The following is an 11112-nucleotide window of genomic DNA, read 5'->3' as shown; positions in this document are numbered from 1 at the left end:
TGGGAGCCTCTGCAAACAAAACCTGTGCCCAGTCTCTTTTCCAGGGCTGGGGGACAAGTGCTCTCTGTGCTGTGAGTTCTGGGTAAATTTGGCAAGCCTGTCAAACTTGTCTTCATCCAGTGAGTTTGCAGGGGCCAAATCTGTGATAGCAGCCTCCAGGTAGTGGCACACTGCAGAAGTGTTCTTACTAGGGAGGGGACTAGGAGACCAGATGAATAGCACTAGGGGATGGCTACAGGTCTCAGGTGAAGTAACACAGAGAAGTCCCACAGAAGCTATGGTGGAGGCTGGGTTCCCATCCCTGAGAAGGAGGCTGGGGGGACCATAATGTGATGTATTGAGGGATGTTATAATTGGTATGTGGGCTGCTTGCTTTTTTATGGAAAGTCACATAGGGTTGACTGAAAGCCTAAGCTTTCATTTCCCTATCCCTTGTCCATGGGTTTGGGGTAGGCTGGTTTCTCTAGGAAGCAATACACACACACACACACACACACACACACACACACACATACACACACACACACACTACATAAATATGTATGTATGTATATATATATATATATATATGTTTAGTAGGGTATAAGGTCTGCAAACTAGAAGCACTAAGACCAGGAGTCTCTAGTAGAGGGGACTAGGACAAAGACACTTGTGACAGTGTCTGGAAGAGCATCTTGCAAAGGGCCAGAAGACAGCAATGCGTGTGTCTTATGGGTTGGGACAGTATCCTTTACCTGCCTTAGCAGAGCAGTAGGGAAGGAAGCTCAGCCAGTCATGATGGGAAGGCTGGAGTCCCTTTCTACCCCCTTGGCTGACTTGGGAAAGTTGCCTTACAGAGAACCTTGGTTCTGCCATCTGTGAATGGCGTTGTGGCCCTTCTGGGGTGATGCAGACCCTTCCTTTCTGGAGCCATGGTTTAACCAGTGTGAGGGCCATCATTGTCTTATTGCTTACCTTGTACTGCAATTAAGGTACGTACAGGTAAAGGCAGGCAGAGCTGTGCCTTGGGCTGCTCTGGCATTTGGCTTCTTCCTCCCCTCCTCTGGTTCTACCCTCTCACTTCTCTTGCTCTCCTGCTAAGCTGTGAAGCCTTTCATGGGTCTGTGAGTAGATCTCAGGCTCCCCGCAGCCAGGTGACCCTCTGCCTGTATGGCTGATCCTTCCCTTATACTGCTTAAATTGTAGTCTATTCAAACATGACTTCATTTACAGCCTCCTTGGCCTCTGTCTAAAAGACAGACAGTTGTGACAATGTCTCCAGACACTGACAAATATCCACAGTGGTGGAAAGTTGCCCCTGGTTTGTTGATTTCGTTCTCTGTCACACCTTCATACTGCTGTGTCTGTCTTTTGATCCTATGCCCTTCTGGTCTTGTGACTTTTCTCTCAAACACCCCAGTCTCTCCCTCTCTGGGAACTTGACTTAGACAAATCCAGTGCCAGGTGACATCTGGGGAGGGGTCCAGAGAATGATCCTTTCCCGGTCTGGAGTCCACACCTGCTCTAGGGTAAGTCACAGGACAGGGCATGAGAAGGTCGGTAGCTCCAGCTTTTCTTCTGCTGCAGGTCTCTCAAAGGGGTGCTCTGTGTGGGGGTGGGCACAACTGGGTGTCCTTGCTGCCCAAATTTCAGTTAGACCTCAGTTGGGGACACCCAAGGCTGTCTCTGACTATTGCTAGGAGGACACTGGCCTCAGTACTCCTAGATTGAGCCCAAGGCTCTGTTTTGTCCTTTCCCCAGAAGGTGACATGGAGAACGCTTCACTGAAGATAGGGACAAGGGTGGCAAAGTCCTGCTACAAATGTGAAATGCAATGGCTTTGCAATGCGTTCCCCAAATGCAAGACACATGTTATTTTAAAAGACCCGTTGCTAAGAAATCCAAAATATGCCATGTGAAGAGCTGATTTGGGATATCGGAAGAAGCTGAAGATTTTCTTGAAATAAAAACCAGAAGAGCTTCATTTGTGAGGGTTCCCCCCCCCACTTCCTCGTCAACTGAGTTATAAAGCTGAAACGAGCCTGGTCTCTTTTCTGAATTAAAGACTGTCAGCGGTCAACCACTGCCTCTTACTTCTAATTACCCAAGGGTCTCTTGAGGAAACAAATAGGAATGTTGTCTCACGCTAACAGGAGATTGCATTTGCACAGCTCTTTGTGAATGGGTGGCTAATTCTGCATTCAGTAAGTACAAAGCCAATCTTAACAGATCCTGCCTACACACCAGGTACACCTCACCCGCCAGTGCAATCAGAAAACAGAAGTCACTTAAAATGTGTGGGAATCATATCCAGGTGACAAAGATGTTAGTTAGTTCATGCGACTTAGAATAGCACTAAGCATCTTGGCTAAACATCTTGATTTGCTGAAGAAAATAATTTGAACCTAAAGATGGATTCATTATGTAGTAGAAACAGATACAAATCGCTGCTTCTTATTAATTGGAATCGTGAGTTAGAGCCAGGTGTCATGAATGTCACGGTGAGGACATTAAGTCATTCTACATTAAGTCAGAGCTGCATGCTGATCCTGATGTGTGGTACCTCTGTTCCCTACACACAGATATGTTGGTATCATACTGCTCTGCTCTCTGTCCATCTAGATTCGGACCGTTCCCAAATGACCTGACTTCAGTGAAAAGCAGAGTAGGTAGCTTTGGCGGACGCAGGGACTGTCCTCACTGACACTCACTGGCAAAACACCCTGTGTTTACTCTGCTTCCCGATGTATGCTTGTGTGCTAGGCAGACACATAGACTTTTCGCTCAAGTCTTGATGGAGGCAGACCTGAGCTCACACTGTGCTGGAGCAAAGGGCTTGGCTATGAGAGTAGAGACTGGCTACTGTGCTCACCGCGGAGCTGGGATAGGTGCAGTGGCTATGAAAAGCAGTGGCCTGATGGCTCAGTCACTCAATGGTAATCCTGACAAGGAGGGAGGCAGAGAGCCCAAGGTATTGATTCAGAAGCACGTATGGAAGCTTTGTGGCCTGCATATCTCAGTTGTGCTGATTGGTGATAGCTAACGGGGCAGATGTATGTCAGGCAATGGCAGTGCCTACGGTGAATGTCAATGAGTATGAGAGTCAGGACAATACCATTCCATCCCTGTGACTCATTAGAAGTGGCTTTAGTGCCATGACAGTGAAGGTTTCGTAGTGGACAAGCAAACTCTTTTAGGGACTCTCATGGGTTAGCATCCCAGCAATTCTCATCTTCCATGGAGTCTTCCACAGGTGTGGTCATGGAGAATCACAATAGATCCTGAGGCTACCAATAGCCAACAACAGCCTTAAAAGGGAACTGTCCCGCCAGGGGCAGCCCTCACAGGATGTTGGCAGCAGCCTCATAGAAGACATCAAGGGAGGGAGGAGGAGGTGGCACATGATACCAATGCCAGGGACTCAGCCCTGACTTCATCTCACTGTCACCTGGCCTTCCAAGGCTTTCTGTAAGAAATCTGTCCTGCACACTGTTATTTAAAAACAAAGAAAACCATAAGATAACAGTAACACTAGAGGTGACAAAACCCTGAGGAATTAGCTCTTGACCTTCCTCTTGGTACCAAGGTTTGCTTGCCAGTTTTTGCCTCAAGAAGATACAGGTCCACCTATGATCCTGAGTTGTCCCTCTTGCCATTGTTAAGCTTTAGAAAGCCCAGGCAGGCATCACCCCCTAGAAATGCCTCCAGCCTATAGCCTCTCGCAGGAGACAACTACATTCTACTCCATCACCTCCCATTACCTTGAAGGTTTCACTTGCCATGAGTCACTCGACCACATAGAGCTGTGGAGCTCCTTGTCCAGTGCCCTGTCCCGGGTGTGGGGGCAGCAGTATTCAGCCTCCAGTGTGGCCAAGGCTGTGGCTGCCATGCTCCACCCTTCATTCCTGCTGCGACAGACAATGCTCTGAGATTCCAAGCCCTGACCTTTTCCTGGGGTGCTCAGCAGGCTGATGTATTCATTACTCCATTTACAAGCTTGTTTGGCAGGGTGCCAGCCATCATCAGGCCCCATGTGTCTGTGGGTTTAACATCCACTGTTATCTTGTAGAGCTAAGACGCTAAACCCTGGAGCACAAAGGCCTCTGGTTCTGTGCCCCTTGGTCAGCTAAACTTATCCTGATGACCAGGGATGTAACTAGTTGGGGACATCACAACCATGATCACCCCGTCTGGTGCATCTAATATTCCCAATGTTTGAGAGCAGAGCAGATGCACAGCCTGGACTCTTAAGAGATAGGTCTACTCCACTTTCCAAGAGCTTGCTTGGACTAAGGTTCAGAGTTGCTGTGCCATAGTTTATTTGCACTTGAGTCAAGAGATGTCAATATGCATGGCAATAAATGTGCAAGTAGAAACGCAAGTGTGTCCTCAGAAGAGACTAGAACTTTAACCAGACCACTAGAGCTTCAGAGCCTCTGAAAATCAGATCAAGTTTTGGCCATGGCCAGAACTGTGGTGGCCATTTAGCATTTATATTCAAGGAGATGAAACAGTTACTGGCCAAGGAGGGGTGTCCACTGATGTTCTTCATATTCAGAGTTCATTCTGCATTCCAGGTGGCCTCTAGTGCTTTTAGAGGGCAGGAGTCTAGCCAGGCTTGAGGGATGTCCTGCTTAGGACAGAAGAGTCTGTTCATGTTCTCCTACTTAGTCATGTTGCCTGTCTGGAGGAACCGGGCAGCCAACCAGTAACTTACAAATCAGTACTTACAGATATGGCCTTTATCATCATGTTCTTAGGACTCACTGTAGTTTCATGAGGCTAGCTAGGATACCTGGTCAAATGGGTGTAGCTGGTTATGTAATGCCTGCTTAGATCAAGGAAGGGCACTTGGAGGGTGGAGATGCCTGGTAAGTTGAGATATGCATAAAATGGGGGCCTATTGTGTATTCCAGAGACTTAATACAGAAGGAGTTCTAGGTATGGTTAACTATCTGATAGAGTGGGGACTCCAGTGTGGGGGTCATAGGATATCACAGGAGACCCTAGTGAGGTATGTATGATGTATATATGTGTGTGTGTGTGTGTGTGTGTGTGTGTGTGTGTGTGTGTGTGTGTGTGTAAAATACCTGGTAAGATGAGACACCTAGTATATGCAGGGTACCTGGTGGTGAGAAGATATTTCATAAAGTGGGAGACCTTGTGCTCTGAGGATATCCGGTAAAGTGAGGACTCCTGGTAAAGTCAGTCTTATCAAGCAAAATAAAAAGAATAAATGAGAGGTGAAAGAGCTATTTTTCAGGAATGGAATAGCAACATTTGGAGAAGCGAGTTGATGTACCACCACCATCTTAAAGAAGGGAGCATGGAAACCAGCCACTGGAAGAGAGACTTCCTATGCATTGATGTCATTTCAGGTCTCTCCATCCTGCTCCCTAAATTTCTGATAGTCATCTGGAAACATAGGAAGCCAAACATCTTCCATGTCCCTAAGCATTGTGTCTGTGTCTTATGAGCTCTGTGATCCAGGCCATTTCTCTTGCCACGTTTTGCAGCTGAGGTCTAAGACATGGACAAAACTGAGTAGAGTAGGGTTGCTACTTGGCTTTATAGGACTTTGGGAAAAGTATTATGTACTCTGGGTCTCTGTTTTTCAACAATATGGTTTTGAGAATGACTTTTCACAATGCTTGAATAGGCTGGCATGGAAAAGACACTTTTTCCTTGGCAGGGGCAAGGATGTAAATGCCAGAAGCGGCACTTTGTCCCTTGGGGTAAGCCAGGCTGGGGCTTTCCAGGTATAGCTCTGCCCTCTCACAACACCTGCCTACGTATGTGGTGTGGATATATGCTCGTTTCTCTGACCTGCAGTTTTCATCCTTCCTTACTATGTTTCTCCTAGGATGTTGATATGAAGTTGTGTCCATGTGCCCAAGGATGGGGCTGCCCATGCAGTATTAGTCAGTGATGGGAACAACAAACAAGATAATAAGATCCAATGAAGTACGAGCTGTGGGAAGGTTGTTCTGCTTTGCAGCAGATACTAACAGGTCCACTGAGGATAACATTCAGCCACTTCCCCTACAGTCACCACAGCCGTGCTGTTGACTGGACTGTTCTACCCACTAAATATGCTGATGAGCAACACAGCCCCAATCCATTAGTTCCAACTCTGCACACAATCACTTTTGATCATGACCAGTATGATGCCTGAAATGGCCTTGGTCTCCTTGCCCTGGAGAAATATGGGTGTAGTAGTTCTTGAGAATCTATAGCAAGGGCAGCAGCCTTGTAAACAAAGGCTCTTCCATCTGGAAAGACAAAACTGGGATATGGTGGGTAGCTGGGCTAGCATGAGTGGACTAACTTGCCTAGACAGACTGAAACTATGTCTTTACCAAATCTTAAGAGATGGAAGTTTGGGCATCTCTTGAGTTTAAAATGCATCAAGACCAACACCCCTCCCTATTTTATACAATGGTTCATGATGCTTGAATCCTGAGAGGTGGAACTAAAAGAGAAAATGATAGAAAACAAGCTATGAAATGGCCTATGAATAATTCTGACAGTAACCAGAGACATACCCATCACTGTTCTCTTGGCCCCAGGAAGTCTCCAGCAGTCCTATGAAGTAAACCTTTCAATTATCCTGTCCCAGGGACACAGGATAGTCTCCAGCAGTCCTATGAAAGTCCTATAAACATTTCAATTATCCTGTCCCAGGGACACAGTTCAAAGAGTTGCAGACATCTGTCCAAGATCACACAATGAGAAAATAACATGACTGAATCTGAATCCAGGTTAGGTTGACCTCCAATCCTATACTTTCTATATGGCCAGCTCATTCAACTCTCGTTGGGGAGCATTTGGGCATCTTCTATACATTCTTCCTAGAACTATGGCCTTAGAGAATGTTCTGGATTATCTTTTTGAGATGAATGCTCTGTGTTTAACTAAGGAAAACAATGCTAGTAATTTTGACAACATTAAAGTTCAAGATCAAGGTGGGCAGTGTCAAATGGGAGAGACTAAACTTGTTATCATTATTCCAGGCAGGGTTCTCACCTGTAGTATCCACTGAAATCATCAGGCTGAATTTCTGACTAGTTAAGTCAGTATTTCTGGGGCTTTGATGCCAGGATCCCAAAGACTGGGAATATTTTAAAGCTGCAGGGAGAACTCAAACAGAGTGCCTCTGCATCCTTTGATGGCTCAAGATGGACATTTAAGCAGCCAGGGCTGTGTGATTCATGACTCTTTCCCTGCAGGGCCACCTAACCATCGTTGCTGAGCGCTGGCTGGCTCTTCCACAAGTAAAACATGAGGTAAATCATCAAAACAGAGTCCAACCATCACCATTCATCAGAAAGAAAAGTCATAAGCAAACAAGCTAAAAGATAATTTTTGTTAAATAATGAACACTCGTAAAACAGCAATGACATGGTATTAAAACATCTGTGATTACTTATTTCTCAGCATTCATCTGGCAACTGAAGCAGCATGAAGCAAGAGTTGCACTTAAAAAAATGACAAGAAAATAGCCATTCATTTAGTCGACAGAGTAAGGCCCATCTCATTTCCGGGATCCCAGTATTGCTGCTCATGACCAGGATGAGCGTCCAAGAGTTAAACCTCCTGTGTGTCTTCACAGTTCCTCTCCTTCAGGCTCCTGGGGCAAATGCTGGGCTTGTTCTTGAGGGAGGCGGGGCTATGGCTGCCTCCCTTTGAAGATTAACGAGGCCCCAGAACTGTGTATTGCTGGGTATCTGCATGGAGCCCGATGCTCCAAGCTGGGGCAGCGTGCTGGGACTGAGCAGGGCCAGGATAGGCGCTATGCTCCTCTAATTTTGAATTCTCAGGCAGGACCCATCTGTGGACAGAGACAGCAGATCTCCCAGCAGGTGTTTTCTTTTCCTTGTCAACCTCACTTGTTTCTGAAAGGAAGCCACAAGGATGGGGGACACAGAGGACTTAAGCGGGCCACAGCTAGTGGTGACATGTCTCCTGCATTCTGCCTATTGCACCATATTCCATAAAAAATAAACATATTTTTTTAACTGTTTGTATATTGCTAATGGGGTGGCGGTCCAGGCACTGGCAGGCTGCAGAGCTGGGTTATCATCGATCCATTAGAATCCATCCAGGCTCAGCCACTGGGCTGGAATCTTTGGAGCTTCCATGTGGAAGAATCAGCATTGCTGGCTGCCTGGTGCTCTGCACAGTGCTGAAGATGAAATGGAAGGATTAAAAAAAAAGAAGAAGAAATAGTCCAGGAGTAGAAGATTCCAGGGCCATCATGGAGTCATTTGGCAATCACTTGTACTGTACAGTATCACACAGGTGTCTTTTCGCCACCCTCACACACGTGGCCTGGCTCCCCTCCTTCTGCCAGCCTTTAGGAAGCTCACAGGTGGTTATTCTTGGAGAGGTAGGCGATGAGGGCGACAGCCACACCCACGTAGATGCCAGTTCCAATGGTGATGGATAGCACTGCCAGGAACAGGGCCCTCCGGGAGCTGGTGCTGGCCTGATGGAAGTCTCCTTTGGCCACAGCTTTGTTTGTCTGCAGAGTTGGCAGAGAAAAACAGAGGGAGAGTGAACAAGTTGGAAATGATGGTGAGGAAAGGGTTCTGCTTGGCTCCTTCCCGACATTCAACTTCACTGGACTATGGAGAGGATGTGCCAATACAGGCAAGGACACAGGGGAACAGCAAGTATTCCCATAACGACTGGGCACCTGGTAAGTCCCTAACTGTTAAAGGAGTGTATGGTTGGTATTTGTGACTGCTCCCACATGTCAAGGGAGTCAAAGCTCCCATTCTGTCTTTTTTTTAAGGAAGTCACATCTTGAAGTATCCCAGTGAGACCACACATGTGAAGGCAGGGTCTCAGGAATGATATGCCAGGGGTGGGTGAGGCTCTCATCTCTATCGCCATGCTTCCTACTCAACAATGGTGTAGTTTTTATTAGGAAAACAATTTCTAAAGAACATTTTCAATCCCCATAGCCCAATAGAAGTATGGAGAAGAAAATTGTATCTCTCATTTCTCAGAGAGAAAAGTAGGGCATAATATTATTAAATGCATCCCAGAAGTCTTGAGGTCCATTCTTCAGAAGTTAGCCACCATGTGCTGCGGCACCTTTGATTCCTGACTGCTTCCCACCCCTGAAAAAGCTGGGTTAGGTTTAAACTTCCTGGAGTCATGAGGTAAACAGTGATGTTGAGATTAGATATTGGCTCAGAATCAGCATTTTGAGGGCAGACCCTGTAAATCCTTTTTTAATTCCTCCCTTCCTAATCCCTTCCACAATTGAGACTAAACACACTATCCAGAGAGGGGAGTTGAGTGTTGTAGGAAGGTCTCATTCATCTTTGGAAGAACTCTGGGATGTATTTTCTTCTCTGATAAGCCATGAAACTACATAAGACACACTCCTCCTTCCTGCCTGGGGACATGGAGTCATCTATATAGTGGGTGTCTTGAGGCTGTGGGGAATCCCAGAGGTGATTATGGAAGCTCATATCAACACTGAGAGACCTGTGAACTAGTTTTAGAAACCTCCTGTCCCAGATCTGCTGGCTGAGGAGCATGAATTCCTATGTTCAGATTCTACTGGCTGGCTGGGACTCTTTGCCATACTACGCATGCTCCTTGATTCAGGAAGTAGAGCACTGTTGGATTAAGTTGTAGCAATATGGAGGGACTTCCTGAGCCACATGGCTCATGGGCTAGTGGAGTGGATACTGCCGAGACACATGATCCCCTGTAACTCTTAGTGATGCAGAGGAAGGCTAATCCTAAGGAGCAGAGGACTCACTGCTCAGCAGAAAGGTAGAGCTCATTCTTCTGTGGCATCCCCTAACTCATGAGCCATCTCTAAAAAGCTGTATATTTTCACTGGTCCCACTTTTCATGGTGCATCTGTGATATTTCTGGATTATATGTGGGTACAGGAGGACATACTATTCACTTAACCTAAAAGCAATAACATATGCCATGAGTTATACAGAAGGCCAGACTTGGAGATAACTGGTGAGTGGGAAAATCATTTTCCAAATCTCCTGATGCTGGTTTAGTGAGATTGGAAATCTGTGATGTGTTCATAAGGACCCTCTTCTGACACTGAACCCCTTCTTTGGACGCTAGCTTCTGAATCTTCAAAGCTGGGTTTTATTTTTTCCTCCCTCATTTCTTGCCTTGGCATTGAGCTTGGAAGCTAACTGTGGACAAGGTTCTGATGAAGCGGAGTTGAGGGAATTTAAAATGAGAAGCCTCAAAGGACAGCAGTAATTAATTAATTAAGCTATAATTAGCTGGGTTTCATTTTACATAGCAATGCTCCCAAACACTCCAATGTCCTATAACATAATTCACTGTAATTGCCCTTCTTGGCATTAACCCCAAACAGCCCTGGGACATCAGCAAGCAGCACAGCTAACCATTGCCTGTCATTATCCTAGCCTTCACATGGTATAGTGTGCCTGGGCTAGCATAGAGGAGGAGAGACAAAGGAAGCCTGGAGGGTGGGTGCAGAGCCCACTTTAGCTGATCAAGAACCTTCCAGAAGATCTCCTGAGTGCCACTTCCCTGACTCATCAGAGTTGAACCTGTGGGTACTTACTATGGACCAGGGCCTGCACTTCCCTTTTCCTCTATGGTCAACTGGGAACCTAGAGCATGGCCATAGGAGGTGGATGGTAATGTTGGTGGGCAGTCAATAACTATTAATGGATGACCAAGTGTGCAAATGCTGAAATATCACCTTCAAAAGCTGTGCATGGTTTAGCCCTTAGTAACTGATCTTTGTTTGTTCAGGGGTGACTTCCCTGGGAAGGAGTAGTGGCCTGCCCATCTCTACAGTTGAACTCTGGCCCTGTACTGAAGGTTCTGAGCATAGGGAGCCAAAGCACTCATACCCCAAGTCTCCATGTCTGAGGATCAGGCTTACTCCTTCCTACTCCTAGTCTGCCTTAGAAGACCTTGCTTTCTCTTTTGTTGTTGTTGCTCAGTTGTTGAGTATTTTTTCTTCCAACAAACACCAGGGGTGTAACATGAGGATGGTGTGGTAGAGATGGCCAAAGAAAGCATCAGGTAGGTAAGGTCATGGTGTGCTCCCTTCACATTTCCCTTTCCCAGGATCAGAGTTTCTGGAGTCCCAAAGCCATGAGA

General features: G+C 46.4%; 1 protein-coding gene across 3 annotated transcripts in view; it reads right to left on the bottom strand.

Moving 5' to 3' along the window:
* Window positions 1-7381: 7381 nt before the first annotated feature.
* Window positions 7382-11112, bottom strand: part of Syndig1 (synapse differentiation inducing 1) — a 160092-nt gene continuing 156361 nt past the window's right edge. For all 3 annotated transcript variants that reach the window (XM_006985533.4, XM_016003979.3, XM_016003982.3), the window contains exon 4: window positions 7382-8503. In XM_006985533.4, the coding sequence (XP_006985595.1) occupies window positions 8345-8503 (159 nt within the window). In that variant the 3' untranslated portion in view covers window positions 7382-8344. The remainder of the gene's footprint in view (window positions 8504-11112) is intronic.

The sequence above is a fragment of the Peromyscus maniculatus genome, chromosome 4 (genome assembly GCF_049852395.1).
Source record: "Peromyscus maniculatus bairdii isolate BWxNUB_F1_BW_parent chromosome 4, HU_Pman_BW_mat_3.1, whole genome shotgun sequence".
Lineage (NCBI taxonomy): Eukaryota > Metazoa > Chordata > Mammalia > Rodentia > Cricetidae > Peromyscus > Peromyscus maniculatus.
The sequence above is the reverse complement of the archived record's forward strand: the minus strand, read 5'-3'. Positions and strand labels throughout refer to the sequence as shown.